Source organism: Perca flavescens, chromosome 1 (assembly GCF_004354835.1).
Source record: "Perca flavescens isolate YP-PL-M2 chromosome 1, PFLA_1.0, whole genome shotgun sequence".
Lineage (NCBI taxonomy): Eukaryota > Metazoa > Chordata > Actinopteri > Perciformes > Percidae > Perca > Perca flavescens.
Genome location: NC_041331.1, coordinates 20716058 through 20743846, shown reverse-complemented (window position 1 = coordinate 20743846; position 27789 = coordinate 20716058). Strand labels below are relative to the sequence as shown.

The following is a 27789-nucleotide window of genomic DNA, read 5'->3' as shown; positions in this document are numbered from 1 at the left end:
TCGCTCTTTCCACTGAGTGGCTCAGGATTGTGTTGTATGCAGATGGGGGGCATCGCATTTCACATCTGGAGAAAGCAAATGTTGCGCTTTTGGGAAGCTCGCGCTGTGCGTTTCCGCGCTGTCATTGTTTCCGTTTCCACCTCCGAGAAGCCTCACGCCTCCACATCTCTCTTTTTGTTTTGCCTTGAATCCGTTACGTTACGCGGTAGTTTGGGCGATCTGAAGTTTGAGAAAAGTTGATATCTTTTTTTTCCAGCCATGGGGGACATCGAGGCTCCCGACTCAAATCGGCCGCGCAAGAATGTCCTCTCTGTTCTTCCGAGCAAAGAGTTCGCCTCCTCAAGGAAAGGAATGCTGCTTATTGCTGAAGTGGTAAGAAACGACCAGAGGGATCACTTCTGAAACAAATAAAACTCTTACTGTGCCATTGTTTTCGCCAAATGCGCACAAAACTCAAAGCGCGCCGCGTTTTGGATACATATACTTTTCAGTGTTCTAACAGTTATGGCAGCTGTAGGCAGCAATGTGCTGCTTTAATGCACATTTAGAAATAACTCTTTAACTGTCATTTTGAATATGGGTCAGTCAGTTTCCGTCACAAGGTTTCCATTGGTAAAGGGAGGAGCAGTGAGAATTTATAGCAACCAGCCTAGTATGAGGTAAACATCTTGGAGTAAAAATTTTTTGGGGGATTGTGCACACACTGCACAAAGACCACTCTAACCATTTTGTTCATTGCAAAGAGTCATCTGTGCTGTCATGTGATCAAGCTAAATAACGGTCTAAGCTTCTTTCATTCTTCAAATAATCAATTTAATCAGCTAATGTTACTTTTTTTATTGACTGCAGTGGATTTGAACAAAGCAGGACCTGAACAAGTGTGTTTGTGTGTGTGTGTGGTGTGTGGTGTGTGTGTGTGGGGAGAGTAGTATCATGCATCTCTTACAGGAAGGGTCTTCTTGCAGTAACTGCTATATAAACCCTTGCATTTGTGTCATGTGAAAGAGCAGTCTTCTTCCTCACAGTCACATCCTTCACTCTGTTGCCATAACATGTTGCCTGGAGCATAGTCCTGATTGTGTGTGAATGCAGAGCCCCCTACACACACACACACACACACACACACACACACACACACACACACACACACACACACACACACACAATACAACCCCTTTACAGCTACTCAACAATGTGACTGTGATCTTCACCCCGAGGCTAAAATGCTTCTGCATAATTAAACTAAAAAGCCCATTGGCCTCTACTGAAACTAGACAGCAGAAGTGTGTCCCGCTTTGTGCATGTAGGTGAGAGTGCACCTCTGGTTTCAACTTACATTGAGTGGTAAGACTATAGCACAGGGATACAGGGTGTCAGACCAAACCTCTGCAATGTATTACAAGTTATAGTTTGTATGGTTGAACTCCCTCTATCTTTGACATTTAAAGGGTCAGTTTAAATACAAAATGAGGAAAACATCGTTGCTTATTTACCTATTATAGTATCTAGCCATGCAAATTTGGGGTTGACTATGGTAAACTCTGACGGTTGACAAATGTCTCATGTCTCATGGCAGTGTTAAATGAGCCCACAGTCACTGAACTCAACTGTAAGATAGAGGGAACGCAGCACGTAGCTTTTCCATTCATGGGAGTGTTAGTCAGACACAGATCCTGCTGAGCATGCATTATTATACACAGTGTGTGGGAGAGCACTGTGTATTTCTCATTCTGAGTCTCAGCCAGCAACAGGCCCCACAAGAAATATGAAATCACAGGGTGTAAAGTTAATGTGCTGAAAAAAAAGATTTTTGTAGCGTTTGAAATATTTTCAAAATGCAAACAAGCTGTTAATAAAGGGTACGTGGTGTGGTAAAGTGTGCCTCCTCTCTATGTGGTATAGAATGATTGGATTGGAAGAATTCTTAACACAGTATGTATTGTGTTTGTGGCCTCAGGATTTGTGATGTTTTCAAAGTTTAAAAGCCCACATATGTACTCAGTAGATTCATCACACACCTTTTGGGCAATGCGTTGAAAACACTTAAAAATACAGTGTATCTTTACTACAGAGTTTGCAAAACAAACAGGCAATTAACTGATTAGTCATTTGATAGACAATTACCAACAATTTTGACACTTAATCGTTTTATTATCATCAATTATTAAGGAAAAATGCCATACAATCTGTCTAGCTTTCTCATTGTGAGGGTTTGCTGCTTTTCTCCGCTATGTCATAAACAAATAGAATATCTTTGGCTGCTGGTTGGACTAAACAAGATATTTGAAGATGTCACCTTGCTGGGGGCAGTTGTAAAGGACAATTTTCACTATATTCACTATTTTTATCGACCAAACGATTAATCAACTAACAAAAGAACAAAAAAATAATAATTGTTGGTTGCAGCCCTAGAGCAGTCTCACTCTCCAGACATGAAAACAAAATGAGGAATAATTTAGATTTCTGATGTGGTGTGTGATTTTGTAGACTATGCACGCTGATCCTGTGCTGTTGTTCAGTGCAACATAGTCATCCCAACATCCCAGACTTTATTTTCCAAAAGCAAACATGCCTGAGGATCTACTAAGGAACTCGCAGGAGAGCTTCTATAATTAACCTGGAGCTGTTTTATGTCTTATTACAGAAACATCTGAAAGATCCCTGACAGGATGCTGCTCAGTAGCAGCATTTGTAAGTAACAGCAGCTGCAGCAGTTTGGGTTCAGTCGGGGAGTTCCTAACCTCAGGCCAGTGTACTGTAAGATGACTGACTGAGACAAAGACAAGATGGCCGGGCCTGTCTGAGATTACAGTGTCTGGACATGCTTTCATTTGTAATGATAAAACCTGTCCAGCACTTCTAATGGAGAGCGTCAAACATACGGCAGGCTCATGTACTTGCAGCGTAACTATACTTGTTGCAAACACAGGGCACATTTCAACGGCATCTTTCATTTTAACAGCTTTGTGTTTGTGGGTGCACTTGCACAAGCATATTTGTGTGAGCGAGAGAGAACGAGAGGGATTCAGTGTAACGGTGTACAGGCCTGTGTGAATAAACATTGTCATTTAACTAGCTGTATCTCCTTACAGGAAGTGGGCCCAACGCTGTAATTCACACAGATTTACAGCTTCGGGACAGTGTAACTTTATCTCAAAGGGAGAAGATCAAAGAAGATTCAGTTTAATTTTATTTATCAGTTGGGTTTAAAATGTGAATTTGCCTTTGGGTTCAAGCAGAAATAGATAATACATAAATACATAAATTCAAGACAGGAGAAAATGTGCTTGTTCAATGTCTTAGTTTACCTTTTGCTCGAGGCTTCAGTCTTAAACTTTTCATTGATCTAAACATGCCACTTGTTTTTCTCTCTCTATTTTTAATCATCTCTTTAGGCGCTGTCCTTTATATCATTTGTGTGTTTCGCGGCATCCACGGCAGCAGCCTTTGTGACAGTTCCCCTGCTGGAGTTCCTGGCGGCGCTCTTCTTGTTGTTCGCTTACTCCACCAAATTCAATGAGAGGTTTAAAGGCTTCCTCTGGCCTCTTATGGTGAGAGCAATTGTAAAACTCTACAGTGGCATGCTGTTGTACTTGAGAGTCTTCCAGTGCTAAAAGTAGAGAATAGTGCAGTAATACAAAATTTCATCAAGGTTTTTCCTCTGAGTCATCCTTCTTTTCTCTCAAAGGATTTCATGAGATGTGTGACTGCCTCCATTATCTTCTTCATCATCTCAATAATTGCAGTGTCCAAATATGTGGACGGTTCCTCTAAGGCTGCTGGGGTAAAGTCAACATTTGCTATCTACTATCTCATCATAGGCTACACCACCATTATTTATGCATCACAAGTACATGCAGCACACTTCGCCTTTGTCCAATAATCTCAGTTCATATTTCACTTGTAGTTTTTCACTGTGATATAAAATTTCTTTCTTTTCACAGATATTTGGGTTCATTGCCACCATCGTTTTCGCTTTAGATTTTTACCTAATTTTTAATGAGCTGGCCACTTTCCTGAAGCAAGGCGGAGGGGAGTCCAATGAGGAGCCATCAAGACAGCAAGGTAATACCCCAAATGAAAATCTGATATAAGACCATATATAACATGTATATTTCTGTAAATTAAATATGATGTATGTTTTTATATATGGACTTTATTTATTAAAACATATGGCTATACATTACTTTATACAGCCATGTATGATATCATTTACTAAATTTTTTAATTTACCTCTAGCAGTATGTAGCCTTGAGATAGTTTTGGTTTTGTTTTCCCATGTTTAGAAATATCTGTCTCTGAGATGGGATTCCATTTGGTGTGGTTATGCATGCTACGTTTTGCCTCTTTCACTTTGATTTTAAGATAGATAGATAGATAGATAGATCGATAGATAGATAGATAGTGCAAACTAAATTTCCCCCTGGGGATTAATAAAGTATGTTTGTACACAACTGCGATTCAAACTTATCTCTGGGCAGTTTTTAATTTTTAAATTGTTATTTCCTGTGCCATTTGATGCCACAAGTGAGATACATCAACCTCCCTTTACATTGCGGTTTCAGAGAGGGATATTTTAAGACCTCAGTGAATAAAATTGAAACTATCTGCACTGTTTGATACCGCTAGAGGGAAGTATGCTTTTTGTGATGTGGGTTAACCAACAAAAAAACAAGCACTTTGTGTAGTTTCAAGAATAGATAGATAGATGGATAGATAGATAGGTAGATAGATAGATAGATAGATAGATAGATAGATAGATAGATAGATAGATAGAAAATGCCATTTGCACAGGTACAGGGCCGTACGGGTGCAAATACAATAGAAAAATATAATGAAAATATAAAGCTGGTATAAGAACAATATAAAGACAAAACAGCTGCAAGATAAATAAAGTCAAAATTCTACATACACTGTATAAAAACTACTTGTGAATATGGATATTATTAATATTATTGGTCCTTCACGTTGCTATTGCACACACTGGAAACATACCTTGTACCTTGTAAAATAGACCCCATAAACATTTTCTGCGATATCATGACTCAACCTCAGATACTTATATCCATCATACCATCCTCTCATTGTTTCAAAGATGGAAATGCCTTAAAGTGCTCCATTTTATTCGATTTATTGTTACTTTCTCGCATGAAAGTCAGTACGCTTGCCAAAGTCTGATTTATTTATGTATATTCATAAAATTAACATTTTGTTTTCTAGATGAGTTTTCAGACTCTGATTCGGACTGAGACCACAGACCAGCACCACCATGAGATCTTCACCAGATGACATGTTTGATCATATAAAACCTTTGCAGGAGAAATTTCTACTGCTGAGCTATCATCTGCAAAGATGCACACGTTTTATTATGTCACAAGGTTACATGAATACTATGTACAGTAGAAATCACATCAGGGTTGCATTATTGGTTGGTTAAATACGTGCATTCATTGGTAGTTGGGGGACTTTCTCGCTACAGTCTCCTAGAGCCAAAAGGAGGGGGGGACCAGACCCTGTTTACGTCTTCTGTTGAGCATCCAAGGGTAGAAATGTATTTCACACATCAATCATGTCAAGACATTCAGGAAACAAGTCTAAACGGATGCGTCAAATATGTTTAAATTACATTACAAGTAGTTTTTAAAATAATACTTTCATGCTCAAACTCATATCCAGTGTCTTAGATGATTTGGGAAAAATATAAATGCCAACCTGATACTTACATAATTATGAAGCTGTGAAATTGTTCTTAAAAGCTGTTTGTACAATCTACATGCAGGAGCATGTCTCTAAATCTGAAATAATGACGAATATTGACATTTTGGGCATGACCCTATTTACAGACATATTAAACTACAACACTAAATGAATGTCCTTAGTGAATAAATGTTTAGGAGTACTAATAATGAAGTATGTAAGTGGAGCATCATCATCACCATCTTCATCATCATTTATAATTTTACAGTATTACTAAAAACTTATATACAGTATACAGAAGAGCAGATTGGTTGCAGGTTGGCTGGTTACAACCTCTGTCCAATTCTCTAAACTGAGTGTATTTTTATAATTTGAGGATAATGTTTGTTTATCTGCCTTTAAATTGGACTTTTGTGTCAACAGAGTTCCTGTGGCGTTCTGTATCTTCTGGGTCATTACATTATTTTTATGTCCCAAAATGTTAAAGTAAGTAAACATTTTCAAACATGTTCAATTATCCCCAAATTCATGACTCTCCTCTTATGTGTCAGTTTGTCTGCTGTAAGTGCTTCTTACAACCTGTGTTTGAATAACCGTGCATTGAAGCCACTAAATGCATTATTATTTTGTTAAATGTTAGATATTCTATATGTGAATCTTTTTTTGTGTGTATTGAAAAGCATCCATGCTTATTGGTTGTGCATTCACTTGTTTTTGCATGTACTGTATGTTTGAGTCTTCAGTTCTTCCACTGCCACTACTGAAGAACTAGATGCACTAGAACGCCAAAGTGACTGTTATTTGTATTTACACTGCACTACTAAGTGTTACAACAGCACTGGGAATTGACAATGGATGAATCAACGGCTGTTCAGAGCAATTGGCATATTAATAGTTAAGAAAAAGAAAATACTACCAAAGTTGCAATTACATCCAATAATTATTCACTGTTGTGCTTTTTATGGGAGAGTTTTGATAGTTTGTTACTTCTGTTGGTTCATCTATATTAAGATTTTGTTTAAATGTTACCCAGGCAGGAATATGCAAAATTTGTTAATAAATTAAGACTAAAATTGAGAAATAGCTTCCAATGCCAGCTGAGAGCTTTATGTGCACACATGTGCCGGGGAAGGAATTCTTTAGTTTATCTGCAAAATTCAACATCACCAAATCTGGAGATGCATGGTTTTCACTGGACAACTACAAAACTCACCTATACCCCTTTGCCAAACAAAATTAAAAAAAATAATCCTCTGACCAAGATGAACACAGCAGCGTTTTACAAATGAAGGCCTCTTGCTGAACTATTGCTGGTGAGATATCAAGTTTGTTTTTTACTGTTTGTGCAAAAAAAATGTTTGAATAAAAAAGAGCTAATTTCAATAATGTCCAAATCACTTTATTTAAATTGTCACTATAAACTGATGTGAAGCCTTTTGGGAATGTTTTAAATACAAGTACAGCTCCATGCTGTTCAAGACAGCACACAGAATCAAAAGGAAACAGAAGAACATCTCACCTCTAATTTCATACAAACGGTCACTGATCATGTTCACTCTTTAAAGCACCATCTGGAAACTAGTGGAAAGCATTTCTTCTCTTCCCCATAAATAGAGGAGTAGTTCATAACATAATGTAGCAAAAAGTTGAATATAGAGCACTGCAGCGTGATAGATTTGACAGATATGATGGTCAATTTATATTATCAAATAGCATAATGCACTTGCATGATTGTGTTGTAAATTTTGCTGTACAAATGTTTATGTCAACATTTTCATATCATACTCAGAAACAAATCCATCAATGTAAGAAAAAAGGCAGAATAGCAAATATGATTGTCTGTTCATAATAGTACTTCGGTCACCAAACCAGGAGAAATAGCAGTTGTACATGATTTAAGTTATTAAAAACATGAGAAAAGCCTGATTAATCAAGCTTTCTGTATAGTGTGAAAACCTTTGGGGCTGTTTAAAGGTCCCATGACATGGTGCTCTTTGGATGCTTTTATATAGGCCTTATACTGTATCTGAAGTTTCTTTCCCGAAATTCAGCCTTGGTGCAGAATTACAGCCACTAGAGCCAGTCCCACAGTGAGCTTTCCTTAGTATGTGGGGGTGTGGCCTTGACCAACTGCCACTTTGCTCCTTTGAAAGCCATGATGATGATGATCTCATGGGTGGGCCAAATTCTCTGGGCGGGCAAAGCAGAAAAGGGGAGGTAACCTTGCTCCTTATGACCTCATAAGGAGAAGATTCCAGATCGGCCCATCTGAGCTTTCATTTTCTCAAAGACAGAGCAGGTTACCCAGGGCTCGGTTTACACCTATCACCATTTCTAGCCACTGGGGGACCATAGACAGGCTGGGGGAACGCATATTAATGTTAATAAACCTCATAAAGTGAAATGTTCATGCCATGAGACCTCTAAGAAGCCATAGTTTTTATTTTTCATTTCAACCCACATTCAAACACATGTATGGTCCTTCTCTTATACACACACTACTGTAGTTATCTGGCTGTACAGTCCTCTGGAGAAATATATTTTAGATGACGACCAGGAGATGGAGCCATAGAGTCAGATAGTCAGACCATGCACAAACTCACCCAAAGCTAATATACATAAAGGTCTCAAACAACATAGAAAACATACACATGTGTAACTGTAGTGTAAATTCAATACATTAGAGCAATGTAAGACACCAACAATTAAGTTGACATTTCTTCCTTCATCATAAAAAGCAAATAAGATGTGAGGTTTTAAGCTTAAGCCTAGTTAAACTATCTGAACAGAAAAAAACATTGAAGGAATGACAAATCTGTTTTGCGCTATATCTGCATGAGCCTTATAACAGATGCAATGTGGAATGATAGAGATTTCATAATACACAAAGTGTGATAATATACTGTAGATACATATGCAGACATTTTAATGCAACCAAATAGAGTGAAAGCTGTGACAATAATGCTGAAAGTGCTGTATTTCCATCCCACCGCCTTCACCTTCACTTGACTCTTCCTTTTTTTAAATTCATTTTATCAGTTAATTTCCATTCTTTATGACAGTCCTATCATGTCTAATAATTTGGAAGACCTTAAGAAATACAACGTTCAACTGAGGCACCCTGTGATTTTATTTCAAATGCTTTTTTTTTTTTTTTTTTTTAAGAATCAAAGATGAAAGGAGTGTGTCAATACCTGAGATACAGTCTATGGGCTAAAGGGCATCTACTGATGTTTGTTTCATAATTAATCTCACTGATGTACCGTCAACATTTGTGTAACCTGAAGCCTTGGATACAGTATGTGCAAAGGTAACAAGATACCAATTACGATCATCGCGTAATACAACCTACTCCTGTCTCACAGTGTTGACCTAACAGACCTTGAAATTAAAATTTTAGGAATGCTAGTGTGAATATCTTTTGAATAGTTTCTACACAACCTGGGATACAAAAGACATTTTTACATTGGTCTCATTATTGTGGCAAACCCACTGGATGCATTTGTGTTGCAAAGAAGATCTTTTAGCACTCATTTCAAAATGTTGACCTTATGTTGTGCTGCCTGTCTTCATTGCAGTTGACGAAGAACGACCCTGTACTGTTACTGTATTTAACTGTTGGCAGCAGGGAGCTTAATAGTGGCGAAGGGGAAACAAACATGTCAGCATTTGGAATCTTTTGTCGGTTTTGCTCACAGGTCACAGTTATTACCACAGATTTCACAGACAGCGGCGTGAAATAAGCAAACTGTACAAACCTTCTGTAACTTGACTTCATTCACAGTGAAAAACAAAATTTTCTAAAAAAAAAATAAAAATAAAAAAGTCAACACCTACGCCAAAGCAGGAGTTAGTGCACAGTTGGAGTAAGGTCAGCCTTTTTTTTTGGCTCTTTTGTGGAAGTCATTATTCATACTGACTTAGAAAGGTACATGGGTGAAAGGTTTTACAGAGAATACCTTCAATTGTGACTGGAGCTCTTCACATTAGAGTCTTCATGTGTCACTGAAGCCAGGATGCCTGATCAACAAAGCCACAGAGCTCATCTGTGGCTATGAAATGAACATTTATTCAGTGGCTGAGCAGGCAGAAAGCACAGCTGAGGTGAGGAGAAGTCAAAAGCGGTGAGCTTGAGATGGCCCTTGCACTCAAGACTTGAATGAAATACTGTTCTGAGGGCAGAGTCAATCTCAGTCAGCTGCCGGTAGTGTGGCTTTCCTTTCAGTCTGATTCTCTGCCAGCACTCATCCAAGTTCAGGTCTTGCCTCCATTTCTCCACGAGATGCCGTGCGTGCTCGTATGTACTCGCTGGTTTGAGCCACCCCCTGAGACCCATTGCCACGGCGCCACCTCCGTACCGCCAGGTAGGTGTTAACTCCATACACACATGTCACCAGGAAGCCGAAGATCTGCATACAAGTGAAAACAGGAAGTATAATAACAATGTCTGAATTGGAATGGGAAACAAAGGACTTAACGCTTGCACAGCCACCCAGCTCCTGAAATAAATGTGTCAATGCAATTTTGATTTGGGTACGAAAATCTGTACAGACTAATATTAGGCTTAAAAGCTTACATGTTTTAAGGTGCATGGACAGACACATACAGATAAATTACTGTCATTGTCACGCGCACATGCATGCGCACGCAGGCACGCAGGCACACACGCACACGCACACACGCACACAAATGATCTAGTGTTAAAACATGTGCATCAAGGTTTGGCAGCGTTCTGCTCTCTAATCAGATAGCATGTGACTCAGATCAGATAGCAACTAGAGCAGCAGCAGCAGCAGTCAAATAATTCAGGGATCTGGTCAGAACAAAACAGAACCAGGAACAGTTCCTCAGTCTCCTCTGCTCACCCACACGTATGAGATAAAAAGTAAGGTACCTAAATGAGACCTTTGCTGAGGTTTTAGCCGACACTATTAAAAAGAATCACTATATTTCTGCCCTGATAGGGAAACTTGATGACTGATAGAGGTTTGCAAAGATGTCGTGTTTTGTATCTGTATATCTGGGCAAAGGAGGATGGTTCTGACTACTCACCAATGCTGCTATTTCAGCTCCAGTGTTGTGGTTGATGCAGGCCAACACAAGAGACGACAAGAAGAAGAAGAAGGTGCTGGCAGCCGTGTTAACCAGGTCCTAGAGGTAAGGCACAAAAACGTTTGGTTAGTTTGTTTGTTAGTTTAGTTAGTTCTTAACCCTTTTACAGCACCAAAGTCGGTAGTTAATACACTGAATATGGATAAGTACCTCATACAACTCAATTTCAAAATATCTGAACTATCCCTTTAACACAACACTTTAATTGAATGCACCTAAAGCACTCAAAGTGTTAATCCTATAACAGCTGCCTCCTGCATTTTACATTTCAATCATTTTCAAGAAATGTTTTCTCACAGCAGGAGATGTTTGTTACCCCTAAAGCACATCATTGAAAGTATTAAAGCAATCATGAAATCTGGAATGTATTACAAAATAAATGCTGCGCATAAGTGCAGCAGGAGCTGCATCAATGCAGATACCAATGCTACAGATAAAGACCATTTGAAGCCATTTTGACACAATTTTAACCCATTTACTGTAGTTCAAGGTAGGACATCCTGGATGATGTTGTACCATGTTGAACAAACAAAGATTTAGCTCACTCTCTTATAGCCAGACAGACTGCAAACTGGCCCTTCACTATGGCTTTAAAACTGCAGGAGGGCAAAGAAGCCTACAGCCCATACTAGCCACCTAGCACCTCATATTACACACAAACACATAACTCACTCCATCCCCCATGATTTTACACATGAGAAGGAGAATGAAAGAGATATTTCCCTTTGATGTTTTTCTCTCCTGTTTTCAGCAGTGCAGGCAGTTAGGGAAGGGTTTATAATGAAGTGCTCAGCCTGACTTTGGCACGGCCCTCGTGATCAGATGCGTGATTGGGATCATGGCAGACGGTGGGCTCTCATATGACACACAATGCTCATACAATGGTGATGTCACAAACACTATGTCAATGTACGCTTTTGAACAAAATCATAACCCACCCACTACACACACTCAGGGGCACACACTACATACATTGCTCACAATACACTAACACAACCATCTCGCCCAACTGGTTAAACAGGAAATGCTTCCTATTCCCATCCCGGTGTCCCTTTTATCATGGTGCAGAAAAGCTACCGCTTTCAGATCCCATTCCCTCTGAAGAATAAGTCAGTTCAGTCCCTGCAGTTGACCCTCAGTCTCTCCACTTTACTCATTTCACAAATTCCACGTTTGAATATTAAATAACACAATAAGCACAGACTGCACCAAACCACTGGCTCTCTGGCTTATAATTGGATAGTGTCATTGTTTTACAATATTCTCTCCATCTAGAGCACTGAACCAAACTAGTATGCTTTATATTTATTTATTTATATATATATATATATATATATATAATGCAATGAAACTAGAGATACTGTCAACTCTACTACGAGAAGAGATGTAATGTGCTTGTAGCAAGCAGTTACATAATATCCTCAGTTAACATAAACCAATAAAAAAATATACAAAAAAAAACATGCCTCTGTAAACAGGGATCTGTATCACTGATGTCATCTTTTTGATAGAAACTCCTCTTACAGAAGAGAAAAGAATCGGAATTGTATATTGGGTTTGTGCAGAAAAGGGGGTGCTTGTTTAGGGTTAATCATATTTGAACACATACTGTATGCTGTTCTATGTTTCTGTTGTGCTCTCATGATAGAAGCTAGAAATGCTTATTGGACTGCAACTATGGAAACCCTAGAGGCTGCAGCAGAACACTACTTTTGAAATACATTCTCTTGACAGTCTAAGCAATTCCCACAGAGCCAGAAAGCTTCATGTAAAAATACAACTACCCAACGGCTTTCACACCTACACCTGATTCGTTTTGAAAGACGAACAGAGATAGTAGGGAAGTATTTCATGTCTTTTGTCTGCTTGGGTGGCAAACTTCAGCTGTCAAAGCAAGAAAGCTTTTATTGGATCCAGCTTGTAGGTAAAGTAAACACAACCTGAGCAAAGTGGTCTCTGGTCTGAACTGATGATAGATTCATGACTATAGCTAATAATAACCCCAAACCTCAGCTGTGTGATCCAATTCAGCAGAGAGATGTAGATCATTGTCGGCAGAATAACAGAGAAACACGGCTGGATTGGAACCAATCAGGAATCTTAAGCCTCTGCATGTAATATTATTCTGTACACAGTGGTCCTAAATGGATGCTTTGATACTGGTATGTGTGTGTAGTAGGGTTGTAAACAAACACAAATACATTATTTGAATAAGAACAAATAATGCCTTTTGAACAGATACAAAACCAATATGCATTAACCGTGATGAGATAATGTCTGTCCCCAGAACAAAACAACCAGAATATACTGGGCACACTGGCAGTTTTAAACCGTTGCTCTCCTTTTAAAAAGAGAATAACAACACTAGTATCCCTCTCTCCCTCTCCCTCACCTTGAGGCTGTGAATGGTCTTCCCTGTGTGTGTCCTCAGGGTCGCCCCACTTCTGTCCCACAACCCCTCAGCATGGCCAACAGTTATTTGGCTGTGCAAATTAGGAAAACAATGCACCGACTGGTCTGCCTGTATCTGTCTCTCTAGCCGGTTGTGCAAAGCAAGCTTGTTCACACAAACTAAAAGTTCAACATAATAACTAAAAGGCACCAAGTGGCTTTACAACAGGATCCCAAGACTGCATTCATTTCCGTGTTAAAGGGGCGGGAAAGGGAGTCAGGACCTGTGTGTTTCCCCCTCTGTGCTGCCAAAGTCATCATAGAGGGTGAATTAGAGGAGATGGGATCACATAGCATATAATTGTACGAACAAAAACCTCCAGAGACTCTCGACCACATTATAAAACAACCTACTCCACAAAGGAAGAATGGAAGTCCATGATGAGTGAGTTTGGAAACAGGGGGAAGGCAGCAGAATGGTTAACAATTGGTTAACACTCTAAAATGCTTACTCATAGTAAAAATCCCAGGGGCCTAATGTGACTGGAGCAGCTTTGAACTTGATAGACATAAACAGCGAGGGGTACGGTCTACAGCTGTGGAGTAGAACAGAGCATCATGTGCTTGTTGGCTACAAGAGTTTGGAGTCAGGGCAGAGACTGTGAAATCAATCGGTTAGTCTTTTTATGCTACAGTTTACTCAACAAAAGTGAGTAGTAGAGGGTTTTTGTGTTGTAAACACAGAATTCGTTGTCCTCCAAATAAAATATTTTCTTTACAAAACACGGAAGACTCAATATATTTGTGCATAACAGCATGTTTATAGCAATAACAATGAGTCAAATCACAGCCCAACTTCTAACCCTTAGCTCCTTAAGGACATGATGGCAACTGTTCAACTTTTCTTCTGCTATTTATAATTTATTTATAAAAATGTTTAACATTAAAGTCAATGGAGCAATCTTCAAATCCTCTTCAGGCTTCTTCCTCTTTGAAATGCTACTCCTCCCACATGCTTTCACCTATAGCACCTATAGTCATTCAAACTTTAAACTTTTCACAGAACCTTCAGCTATTGGAAAATGTAGCTTTATGATATCTTTTACAGTTTCTGTAACTGACTTTTTTCGACATGCATTACTATGACTTTAATGATTTTTTTTCGACATGCTATACTATGACCTTTTTCGATATATACTTTTTATCGCTTTTTTGAACATACAGACTTTTTTTTATCACTTCTCACAACATACTATACTATGACTTTTTTCGTCACACTATAATAGGACTTTTTCATCACTTTTTTCAACATACTGTGCTATGGCTGTTTTCAACAGCAATGCACTGTGGATCAGTGATTAGCACTGCTCCAACAATTACCAGTAAGTAGGCACTGCAGACTCTGACACTTGGTTTGATCCCCAGTTCGGGCTGGGCCTTTTTGTGTAGAGTTTGGATGTTCTTCCAGACTTTTTTCAACACACTACTATACTATGACTTTTATCTTCATACTATACAATAACTTTTTTATGACTTTTTCCATCATACATGCTATGACATTTTTTGACATACTATACTATGATTATCACTTTTTTTTTTGACTTACTAGGACTTTATTTTCTACATACTATAACTTTTTCATCAGTTTTTTCGACATGCAATATTATGACTTTTTATGATTTTTTTCGACATACTATACTATGACTTCTTTTTCACTTTTTTCGACATACTATACTATGACTTTTAATGACATTTTTTAAGAATTACTATAATAAATAATCACTGAGTCTTAAGTGAAGAAGTCAAATAACAAAGACACTACAGTCATGCGTGTTGGGTCAGATAGCTCAGGCTGATAGAAGAATGCTTAGAAGACTGAAGGGTGTGTTCAAACCTTATGTGTTGCTGTGAGTTTTAAGCTCCAGTATACAAAGTGAAAAAGACAAATAAGCCCAAAACATAAACCTGTGTGTCAAGTTAGATAGCTCAGAGTGACATGAGAATGTCTGGAAAACAAGGTTGTGTGTTCATACTGATGATGTTTTTCGAAATACTTTACTATGAAAAAGATAAATATGCTCAAAACATAAACGTGTGTGTGTCAGGTCAGATACCTCAGGGTGATAGAAGAATGCTTAGAAGACTGAAGGTTGTGTGTTAGATAGCTCAGAGTAATATGAGAATGTCTGGAAAACAAGGTTGGGAGTTCATACTGATGTTTTTCGAAATACTTTACCATGACTTTTTTTCCCGACATTTTCAACATACTACACTATGACTTTTAATGACTTTTTCGACATACTATGACTTTTTTCCGCTATAATATACTATGACTTTTTTTCAACATACTATACTATGACTTCCAATGACTCAGGGTGATAGGAGAATGCTTAGAAGACTGAAGGTTGTGTTATGTGTTGCAGTGAGTTTTGAGGTCAAAGTGAAAAAGACTAACATGACCAAAACATAAACCTGTGTGTCAGGTCAGATAGCTCAGGGTGTTAAGATAATGTTTGGAAAATGGAAAGTTGTGTGTTAATATTCATAAGGTTTTTCAAAATACTATGACTTTTAATTACAGATAACACGCCACTTTCCTAAAGCCAAGTGGCGTGTTATCTGTACGCATTTTGAGCTATCTGCGTGTATGTCTACGCTGTATACAGCGGACAGCAGTCTCCAATGTCACAGCGTAAACATACACACCACTTTCTAAAGCCACATGGCGTGTTATCGCAAGGCTACGGTTGGGTTTAGGAAACGTGACACGTGGGTTGGGTTTAGGAAAAGAAGAACGGGGTTGGGTTTAGGAAAAGAACAAACATGGAAAGGAAACGTCACACGCGGGACACAAAGGAAATGTCATATGCAGAACATGATCCCCGCTCTCCTGGGTGAAAGTCCTGTGTTTTACCCATCCTCCACCCTGACCAAGGTCCCTACATGGAGAATGTGTCTTGATAACATGCCAATAATGGCATACGAATTAGCGTTTCATACATACGCCACTTCATGAGATCAGTTTGATTTAAACAGTACAATGTTCTACATCTTTTGGCATTATTGAACTTTTAAATTTTAGTTTAGTTTAGTGTTAGCTTTTCAAAAAAACCTTTATATATATTCCACATCTATTTTAACATGAGTGGTGTTATTCAACTTTTCAATGAAATTCATACTAATTAAAACCATTCCCACTTTTCCCAACTATTCTCACTACCTTCTTCTAATGAAGTTAAGCTAGCAATCCAGTTTAGCTTCAGCAATTTAGCTTTTTAGCATTCACATGCATTTTCTGCAGGAAATGCATTTTCTAGTTAACTTGTCAGAGCTGACATGAGAAATTCCAGTGAGGCTCAGGAGAAAAGGAACAGAACGTCTAAGAAAAAGAACGAACAGTAGGATTTTAGATTATATGGACTGCCACTCCGAGACTATAAAAAGCTTTCATTTGGTGTTGTTCTGCCAAAAGTAGAAGCCAAAGGCACTCCCTTTATTATGTATGAGGTGGAATACTGTACCAAGGATGCCATAAAGCAAGCTGATAGCTATGGGTGGATTTGGACATTAACATCCACTGCTTTACTACGATATGTACGCTGTGTGGCCTCTGGAAATACAGTTTAAGACTCTTGTTTTTCCCCTCCCCTCTGTAAAGGATACTTGGCTGCAACTCAGAACACACCAATGTGTGTATGTAGGCACATACTGAAAGGCAACCAGTATCTGCTGGAGAACACCCACCAGCTCACAGCTGACAATGCAAATCCTGGTGGTAACACTGAAACTGTACACCCTCCCAACCAGATACATACTGGTATAATGAGCTTGTGCTAAGCCTGATAATAAATACATGGCTATACATCGACTATAAGCAGTCAATGTATAGCTGTACAGGTGGATCAGATTTGGTCTGATACACAACACATGGTATATAGTTTAATATTACCATGAAAATTATGTAAATCAAGACAACAAAACATCAATTTAAACCTTTAACAGAGTATCAAGACTAAAGGTCTACAGTCATGCTAGCGGCTGTACTCATAGGCTCAGTGGTACTTTGAGCTAAATGCTAACCTCAGCATGTTAACATGCTTACACTGCCACCGCTAACATGTTAATGCTGCAGGTATAATGTTTACCATCGTAGTTTAACATATAAGCATGCTAACATTTGCATAAGTAGCACGGAACACAGAGCACTGCTGATGTTGATTTTTTGCTGCTATTATTTATCACCCACTCCAGAAATTTCTAGTTCAAGAGTGTAGCTTGACTTTGGTAGCCCCAGCAGTTGTGTAAACAAACACTGTGTCAAACAATGTCGCCGACTGCCATTTTGTCTCAAACTCTTGTCACAACCCTTGTCAAGAACCTATTGTTCTTAACAGAGTCAAAGATATCATGTGTCTGGTCCTATGGCACATTGCGTCTGCCTGTACCTACCGTGAGGCTCCAGTTGACATGGGGCACCTTGGTGTGCAGGTTGAGGCTGAAGATAAAGAGGAGGACTCCTGTCACCACGAAGGCACTGCAACTGACAAACTCGAAGAAGTACACCCCCCCGCAGGGAGAACACATCATGATGGTCTCTATGCAGATGAATCCAATAAGTGATAGGACCTGAAGTAAAGAAGAACAGTAGAAGGACATATTGAGTGTACTGTATATTGTGTATGTTAACTGTCTTAATGATATCAATCAAACTCTTACACAATTACTCCGCACGTTTGATTTGTATGACCAGAATCTGGATGAATCTCAAAGTCATTCAAGTTTGAGCTAGTCTACAAAAATAAAAATAAATTATTTACTGTCATATTTTCCAAAATAAAAGTTTACTGAAATACTTCTCTTAAGCATAAAAGAGCACTGTAGGTGAAGCCCTTTCTGTAACTTTATGAGAATGCCTGTTAGTGCTGAAATTCCAAGCTTTCCAAATGATGAAGTGATTGTCCTATGAATAGACCAGAGGCCATGAGCCCATCTCAAGAGTCCCACTCCTGGCAGCCTGTGAAGATGCCTCCCTCCAGCCAACATCCATCAACAAACCACAGTATGGGAAGAATTCTGCTATTAAGGTGGTCCTCTTGCCATACCGACCTCAACAAAACCACACACAGATTGCCGATTGGCTCGGAGTGGTCCAAGAACCAGAGACATAACAGAACCAGGAGAATGCCCTGAAGCCATCGAATTCAAACCAGTTTAGACCAGATCTGCTTGGTCTACCAGAGCGGGCAGTTTTGACATTTTGTATTAAATCTTGATACAATATATTGTATAATGATGGGTTTGAGTTCAGGGTTGAATGGAGGTTAAACTGTAACAAAAAAGTCCACGGCAACGTTTTGAACTTTTCCAAATGGCACAACCACTTTGGGCCATTATTTACTAAGCTTTTTACCTTATTGTATCAGACTTTGTATGTAATTGTGCATGGAAGGACAGTTGTATTGTCAACTAAGGCATGCCTTGTGTATTATCTGTGTTGATCTCTACTCTATACACTTAAGATACAACAGCACTGAGATAATTCATTACAATAGTGTTTGATTACATGGATTTATAAATGTTCATGCAAACTGCAGAGGCCAGTTTTGCATGAGCAGATGCAACTTTACACAGGTGTTAAAACGATGTAGTGTGAAGGCTTTCTTTTCCTTTTCTTTTTCCTTTATTTGCAAAAGGTACCTAGACGTTGCATGACATTTCTATTAGTATAATTTAATGTAAAGTAAATCTAAAGTGTCGTGGCTGATTTAGAAACTGCCACATGCTTTATTTAAAAGACATAACAGTTTGTGTTAAGTTCACCAACTCAGTTACAACACTAACAGTGCAGGAATCACTTTGACAACAGTAGAAGGCAGTGTAAAGTTTTCATTAAAGTGCAGTAGTCCTTTCCTTAATGTACAGATGACTGAAGTGCTGCTTCATTAGCTTCTTCTTCTCTATAAGCAGGACACTGAATATCTCACCGCTCCAGGTTGCTTTGATGACTTTTGCTAGTCTCAAGAGATTTGGGCTCGTTTTTATTTTGACACTAATTTGGATAAATAACAATCCCTGGCTGCAGCACGGGCAAGTTTATATAATGCAAAGTTATTATTCCAGGCAACCTCAAGCTTCAATGAGCACCATTTACACTCAAGTTTATGGCAAGTGGGACTTAAGACACACAAATCATCGTTGGGTGCCAAACTCTTTGAAATTTGCTTCCTCTGTCGTCAAGGCAACAAAGTCAAGGGAATTGCACAAGCATGAGTTAAGGGATGTGGTCAGATTATCTAAATAATTTGGGCAGTGAGAGAAATACAAACATTAGCAACCAAACATTATATAACCAAAATGGTCAGATAACACAGAAGGGAAGAAGAAAACTGATTATTAAGAAACATCAAGGCCACTGACTAAAACTATGCAATGCACCAACTGTTTATAACCAACGGTATAAATAGAACACCTAATTCCATAAATCTCTGTACCATTTATACCTGACATAATATGTGTTGTAATACATACCCACGTGGAGCCTCTGATGGCTCCAACATAAGCCTCATCTTTAAAGAACCTTTAAATCCTTACAAACGTTTTGACACCACAACAAATTACTTGACAAAAATAAATGGATACAGTCAAACAAGCATAAACACGCAGGCATTGGCGTGCAAAGCTGTGTGCTGAACTGCTATTGATATGGAGATGAAATAAGAGCGTTCACCTACTGTTTGTGTGTGCGTGTGCGTGTGTGTAAAAAATAGGCTTAATTTATAGAAGATGTAAGAAGGACAATGACTTGCAAATCATGTGCCTAGTATGGAAACTGGTCGTAAATCTCAATGTTCTTCTTACAGGAAATGGGCTCATTTATATTTTGCCCGTCTTTTGGTGTGCCTATTTGGAATAACATTTGAAGAAGCTGAATATCACCAGCTATACAGCGAAGCTTTTTCCAGAGATAGGACATTTATTCCCTTTCTTTTGCAGAAAAGTCTCTCTAAAGCGGTTTTATCTAAAGATTTGAAACTTGTTCATTAATGAGCTATTTTGACTCAAGTGTCCCCGTAAAAAAGCTTCAAAGTTAAAGGCTTTTTTAAAAATACAAACACTGCGGTTGTTTGTGAAACCCAATATAGATTTTCTTTTCTTTTTTAGCCATCACAGCTCGTTGCCTCTTATTGCTTTGACACTGCTGAACAAATGCATTTTAGAACAACCCCAAACAGTCCCATTAGCAGAAGACCCCTCCTCCTCTCCCTGAGCTCTCAGCAGCTCAATTGTCAGCCCTATTCATCCAGTTTAATGAGCAGAGTCTACTGTTTCTGACAAGCAGAGTGTTGTTGTGTGATGAGTGGCATTGGTGAACTGTCAGTGGAGAACTCTTCCGTTTGTGACAGACTCTTTGTTCAGTCTTCCAAATCTCAGGCTCTTGCCTCACATGAAACGCCTGAAGATCCACATATAGTAATGCATGGACATAACATGTCCAGCAGTCACATTGGCGACAAAAACGACAAAAGAGAACGCAAATTCACCATTAAGACAAAGTTTTCATATTTTGTGCAGCTGCTAAAGCCTCATTAAAGAATGTAGTTGGATAGCAAGCCATCTGTGACAGTAACACAACCAAAAAAAAAGTTACACCCAAACAGTGGAGGGCTGCATGGGCCGAGGGCTGATGTCATGTCTCTTGCAGAGAGCATATTGCTTTCCCAGAGTCTTTGTGTAGCAGGTGTCAGGCAGCCACAGGGGAGGAGGCGAGGGCTAACAAAGCACTATACTGGATAATCTTGTAAGTAATGATTTTATGTCAACCTTCACCCCTACACAACCTGCTCAATGTGCATGCATAAGTGCACCATCAAGCACATCAACTCTCTTCTTCTCTCTCTCTCACATGCACACACATCCTTATCTTTGGGATTATGCACATTATTAGTTGCCTTTAAAGGCCTCTTAAACTCAGATCCCCTTCTTATACACCATCTGTTCTGTGCAAAAAACTAATGGGGGAGAAAAGAGGCCTTGCTGCGAAGACTATGCAACATTATATGCTGCACTCCAAGAGCTATGGGACCTCATGCACAAAGAAATGACCCAAAATGTTGAATGTGCTTCAGCAGCAGCCCACAGTCATGTATGTGATGGAAAATGTAGCCCGGGTTATATTTCACCCCAGAGGATAAGGTAAGCGTGTGTTGGTGTGTGTAGGCAACGCCATGCTTGTTTCCCCACATGCATGCACAACGTTCTTGTTGTCTTTATGTCTCCCTTCAAGCTCTGAATAAGTAATGTTTCAACCAGAAGAAAATGGAGCATATGGCGTCCCCCTTTAGAACAGGAAGTGCTCGCTGACATTTGGGAGCATCTGGTAACTTCATTACACAACATCCACAGACTGAAAAAACACCTTACCATAATATTTAATTACCACTTGTTAGAATAGGGAAATGTGGGTTCACATACCATCATGAGTGAACTGTTATTCATCGTGAAGTCATGAAGCTTGTTGGGAAACAAAAAGGGCTTGATTGGTGTACAGTCAGGTGCTACAAGATATCATGTTCCTGTCAGCGTAGAGGGGCATGAGCTGAATTTCAGTTGGTCTTTGTTGACCCAGTCACAGCAGAGAGACAAAGACAAACCTGCTGTCAGTATGGACACACCTCGCTCAGGTTACATCCTACTGGGGGTTGTTCAGTACCGGGTCAGTTGAAGCCGGTGTATCCATTCATCCAAGGTATGACAAGTTTACTGGCTCTATAAGAGCCTGTGCAAATGCGTTTTAGTTCTTTACTACTTAGCACCTTTGTCTGCGCATAGGGAAACAAAGAATTTCTCAGTAATCATGGATCAGTGCAAACGTCAGAAATGTCTTAGTGCAAGGCCTGAATGTAATATATTATAAAAAGAAATTCTTGGCAAAATCTGAAGGAAATATGGACATTGCCAGAGGGGGTATATGAGGCATAAGGGGCCCACTAACTGTTGAGTGATGATATGCAAAACTGACATAATCACTGTCATTTTATACAGCAGAACTCCTTATTCCTCAATGTGTGCAAAAAGATGATTTTTAAACAAGCATGCGGTGCAATGCAGCATACTGTACCAGTCCATTTTGGATGGATGCTAATCATTACTCCATATAACTTATGTATGTACAAAGATGATCCATTAAAATGACTAACTGCCCTTTCAGCAACTTTCAGAGCAACTTTCTGTAAACACAGTATATGAATAAATAACAGACACAACACCTCCTTCGCAGTATTTCCAGATTAAGCAGAACCGGTCCTGTCTATGTACAGTACATCACATGCAGTCAGCTTTGCATTGTCATCAACCAGTTCTCGAAGGTCATCACACAGCCTCAGCTGGCACAGAGCTAAACAATTAGAGGACAGTAAAAATGCGAGCCAGTTAAGCTATTAACGTTTGGCAGACAGCCTTGTAGGCGTCTTCTAAGGTACTGAATGTAAACTTGAATGACTTTAAATGGTCCTGTCCTTGTAGATGAAGGACATATGACTAGGTCTATTTGGTAGTCAGTATCAGCACTGAACAAACCATTCAAGTACATAGAAAGTGTAAACAGAATAGTATAAGGAACTAAGGTAATGCTTGTATTTACCTTAGCTGTTATGTTACTGCATATACATTAGTATCAGTGCCTTTGTAATATTGTGTGCAGCTTTTTTTTAAATTTACCATATAAGTTGTTAAATGTTTTGAAACCAAGGCTCACTTGTGGAGCTAGCGACTGAACTTAAAACAAAATACTTTTCGGTATCAAAAGTGTCATCAGATCTAGCCTTACTGTATTTTATCCAGGCAAAGTTTTTGTATGGCTGCTTGTGTTTCAACTTTACATCTAAGAACTTTGGCTTTTCTTTTGTGAAATAAAAAAAAAAAAGTTTTTTTGATTGTTTAAGTATCAAAAATGTTTTGTACCAGTACTGAAATTCTGGTATGGTGTCAGCCCAAGTATCAACATTTTGAAATGATAGCCGGCCCTACTTGTGTGCCCATATCTCTATGGTGTTGCATGAGAGGAATCCCTACTATGCAGATATTAAAAACTTATATTGTACATTTATGGGCAATCACAACCATAATGCCAAGCACCAGCACCATTGCATGCACACACACATATATATTTATGTGATTTTTCCTGTATTGCATTTATTTATCAGTGGGCAGCCTTCTGCAGCTAAAGCAATGTTCAAGAAAAACAGAGATAAAAATTCAGTTTGTGCAGCCATTGAGCAGCCAAGTCAAAGACAATATTCGATCATTTGCTGTGAAAAAGATGAAGACTGTGAATCCTTTTTTTTTTTTTTTTGTTACTGCCCGCTCCAAACCTCTCCCACGCTGATGACAGATGGCTTCCTATCCTAACTTCCCACCTACACTAAGGTAAACATCACAGGTGTGTGCAACAGCACAGGCTGTCTGTGGGACCAGTGGGACACGCAGACACCCACAAGCTGAAATTTGTTTTCAAACTTTTTCTAGAGCAAAAACAAAAGTTTTAAAAGTGAAGCACAGAATCCAGAACTCTGCAATCTTCTCTTCTAACAGTTTGGACTGCTAGCTTGCTTGTGCTATCCACAAACATTGTTAGTTAAAATTGCTAGCTTCCTTAACTCCATGGTTTTTCCTGTTGTGGACACACTACATCATGTGCATGAGTATGCAGGCCTGTGTGGTTTTTTTGGCACCAGAAGAAGAGAAATTGTTCTGGCTCGATAGATATTTCCTCCTCTGGTGAATTGTCAGTGCTTTGGGAGCCCTCATTTTGCTTGGTACCTATGTCCCAGTTCAGACATCTGGTTTAGGTGTATTGATTTAAAATAACAGTAAAACATTGTTTTTTTCAGTAACTACTACATTCTGTCAAAGAAATAATGATGTGTTTTTTTGTTTTTTTTCTAAGAGCAATTCAGGAGCTAATTAAATACACAGGCATCACTGTGTGCATTGGTGAGTAGGCCCACAGTTGGTAGACACATTTGAGGAGTAGCAGTGGAATAGCAGCAAGCATTTACATATTGGGAAGTTCATTTTTATACCTGCTTGCAAACATTATGAATACAAAAGTGATGAAGTTCCTACAGAAATACTAGCTTATCACAATATACATAAAATATCACAAAACACAATAAGTTCACTATGGAAGGCAATATTGGGGACAACATTGAATTACTGTACTATTTTGTTGGAGCCAATGTGCATCCTTCAAAATAAGAGTCTACTTGAAATAGCCTACACATTCAGCCTACATGCTTGGCAAGGTGTGCAAAGAATTACTAAATTAGGAAATGTGATCCTTAGCAACCTCACCCCTGTACCTTCACGTGTCAAGGGGTAAACCATGACTGTTCACTATTTTAGGGATGAGGTGCAGGGTAAACCAGGACCTGTAGAGCCACGTCTATTTGAATTAACATTATGGGTTTACCACTTCAGGGAGTAAAAGGTAATGTACTAATGCTCAGAATACAGTATTTTCAAAATCTTTACGGTATTGCTTTAAAGAAGCCTACTTTCCCTGAAGGTAGCTTACGGTTACTGTGCTATGCCATATGTTAGTGGCTGCTCAGACGTTATCCACCAATCTCTGAATGTATGTTCAATGCTCAAACTTACCACTTCAACCGCCTTTAAAATCCCAAAGTATGACTTAAGGTACTCCATGTCGCACCTAATCCCCCCCAAAACGTTCCTTGAATGGACGGGCTCGGTGGTGGGTTGATACGGACTGCTGGCCCCGGAGATCATGGAAGTGTTGGAGGCCTCGCCGTCAAAGCCCTCTGACTCCTCGGTGGTCCTCATGATGATTGATCGGGAGAAGCTGGACTCTCGACTAGCGCTGTTGTGACATATAAACCCAAGCTGACAAACCGCCTGGATCCACCTCACGGGCGCAGGTTATGCTTCAGAAAGCACACTTTGTTCCATGCAGGCTGGAAGTGGATGGAGAAAACAAACCAGACTGTCCACTTTTCACAGCCACCCCACAGGGAAACAGCCGCGGAGGGTGCTCTTTATCATTGCGCGCAGGGGAGCTCAGGCTGGGATCCGTTTAATGTAACCCTGCGCAGTTTTTGTCCCGGTTGCAATGTTGCGTCTCTCTAAGCACTTCTGACTGTGTTTAGGCGGGTCACTTGTTCGAAACCCAGGGTCACTTCACCATGGACGATTCTGGTTAACGTCACAGCAGCACCGAACAACAACAAAAAAATGCCTACCCGGCTGTGTGACTCGTCTCTGCGGCTGAAAAACATCCACCCATTATGGCCCAGAAGAACCGAGAGAGAACCTTATTGTTTCCTATTGTAAACTTATAGGCTAGTCTCTAACAGCAGCCCGCAGTGAGGCTGCCCGGACGCCGCTTTTACTCGCTATGGATGCAAGGCAAGCTTGTCTCCGCCCCTCTGAAAACTGCACATTCTTGTGTAGGCTCTGCGCCCGTTTTAAGTATTCCCAAACAGCCTGCAAAGCGAATCCAGCCGGAACCACGGCGACAGGACCGGGCTCTGCTGCATTTGTCTGCCTCTTCTACTGTAGACTACTGGTCCTTTCTCATCGTCGGTATGCCTCTGCAGCCTGCAAGTTAGCCTTCCTCCAGTCAGGCCTGATGGCATTGTTTCTATTTTCTCTAGATGATTACTTATTGCAGTATAAGTTTATAGAGTAAATTTAATCTTCCGGGGTAGCATATCACTGTAATAATCATAAGAGTGTTTGCTGTATAATCTTTAAAAGTCAGTCTAACACAAAACCTTGAATATCAAAATATAAAAAAACAAAATAGCTTACATATAACTGCTTTGCTACAGCTATTTCTCCAAATTGATTAATACAGGCGTGGCAGCAAAATATCCTGGATTTCTTTTTTTAATCAGATCTCAGGTCAAGTAAACTTTCAGAATTCAGGTATAGGCCTATACTTTTCTCCAAATTAAATAAACTGTGCTTCCCTGTACCTTACTGCCCTCCTATGGTAGGTAGTGGTATTAAAAGGTTGTATAGGTGATAGCACAGGGTAGATATACATATCTACCCTGTGCAAAAAAGGACCAGATAGTCCTTTGCAACATGTTGCAAAGGACTATCTGGTCCTTAAATATTGCATTCAAACAGTAATTAACCTTCAATGTAGTGTTGCCGTTCTCTGGTGATTATTATCAGTTCGGGAGAGTTCAATTCTTAAAGTGGCCATGCATTTACAAGGAATAAAGACTGCTCAAATGTGCAGATTCACCCACAGTAGGGTGACCAGACGTCCCGGTTTGACCGGGACAGTCCCGATTTTGAAGTTAATGTACCGAGTCCCGACAAAAGCCTGTCGGGACGCTAAAATGTCCCGGTTTACACCAGGAGCAGCGTGAGCCCATTTTGCCGGGTCTTCAGCCCCGAATGTTTTGAGTTTAGCCCCGATTGTAAATTTGTCCGGTTTATTTTTCCGAGGCGAATAGAACGGGCAGCTACGTGCGGGGTCCGACCATGCTGTATTTGTTGCTATCACCTAGCAACCGTCTCTACGTGAGGAAGGCTGTGAAAGCCGGGTGAAGTTTTCGGAGGAATCATCGCCAAATCAGTCTCATACATTGATGCCATCAACACAAAGTTTAGGAGCGCAATACTAATGATTTAATATGAAGTTCCTGTGACGTGATGTTTACAGTCTATGGTTCAGACTCAGACACACGGAGCTCTGAAACAGACCTGTTTACAGCGCAGCTTCAGGTTATAACGGACGCGCTCAGCTGTTGACATGCTGCGGCAGATGTGTTGCGTTTGTGCTCTGTGTATTTCTGCAGTAGATTCGGTTTTCCACCTCCAATGTAGAGCAGTGTACAGCCCTATGGTACAGCCACTTCCCTAGCTTAACTCTTTGTCTCATTCAGACACCCAAACGGGGCTCTGTGTCTGGTAGAAGGTCTATTCTACCTTATCAGCAGAGCAATCACGTAATGCACAGCAGACTAATGGTGCAGGTAGCCGATAGATTATTTTCTGAAATATAGTGACTTCTTGTAATAGTCTATTATAACTTTATTTTTCTCAAAATCATGACATCCAAATCACAGAGAACACAGATATACTGTATTTTGAATGTGCACAAAGTTTTGGACATTGCTCAAACACATCTGAAATATTACAGTCCAGGGGTTTATTAATACATTAACAACAAAAGAGCAAAACAGGAGGGAGGAGTAGGCCAAATGATGCCTAGGCTATATGTGTGCTGACTCAGATATAATTAGAAAAGTCCATCCAAAGGAGAATAAATAGTTGAAAGCAATACAGAATGCCTGAGAGCCTTACTTCAATATATTCCATTATGTTTTTATATTTGGATTGTAATCTATGTTTGTCTTTACATAAAGATATTTGCAGCACACATTGATTCAGAAAAAGGTAGAAATATGTGCATAAAAATTCACCAGAATGCAGGAAATGAAGTGTTTAATGCTCAAATCTTTCAATAAATAATTTAAATTCTTTTGGTGTTATTGGAATAAATAACACTTCAAAAAATCTTTTTTTTAGAATGAGGAGCCTATGATCAAA

General features: G+C 39.4%; 2 protein-coding genes across 2 annotated transcripts; one reads left to right on the top strand and one right to left on the bottom strand.

The window, feature by feature from the left end:
- Positions 1-15: 15 nt before the first annotated feature.
- Positions 16-7080, top strand: cmtm3 (CKLF-like MARVEL transmembrane domain containing 3). The gene is made up of 5 exons (XM_028583957.1): positions 16-372; positions 3396-3551; positions 3689-3784; positions 3945-4065; positions 5221-7080. Exons 1-5 carry the CDS (start codon positions 259-261, stop codon positions 5247-5249), a joined length of 516 nt encoding a protein of 171 aa, XP_028439758.1. The 5' UTR covers positions 16-258; the 3' UTR covers positions 5250-7080.
- Positions 7081-8098: 1018 nt separating this feature from the next.
- On the bottom strand, positions 8099-25794 carry cmtm4 (CKLF-like MARVEL transmembrane domain containing 4). The gene is made up of 4 exons (XM_028578673.1): positions 24859-25794; positions 17650-17826; positions 10750-10848; positions 8099-10106 (listed from the first exon to the last, which is right to left on the bottom strand). Exons 1-4 carry the CDS (start codon positions 25042-25044, stop codon positions 9942-9944), a joined length of 627 nt encoding a protein of 208 aa, XP_028434474.1. The 5' UTR covers positions 25045-25794; the 3' UTR covers positions 8099-9941.
- Positions 25795-27789: the final 1995 nt, after the last annotated feature.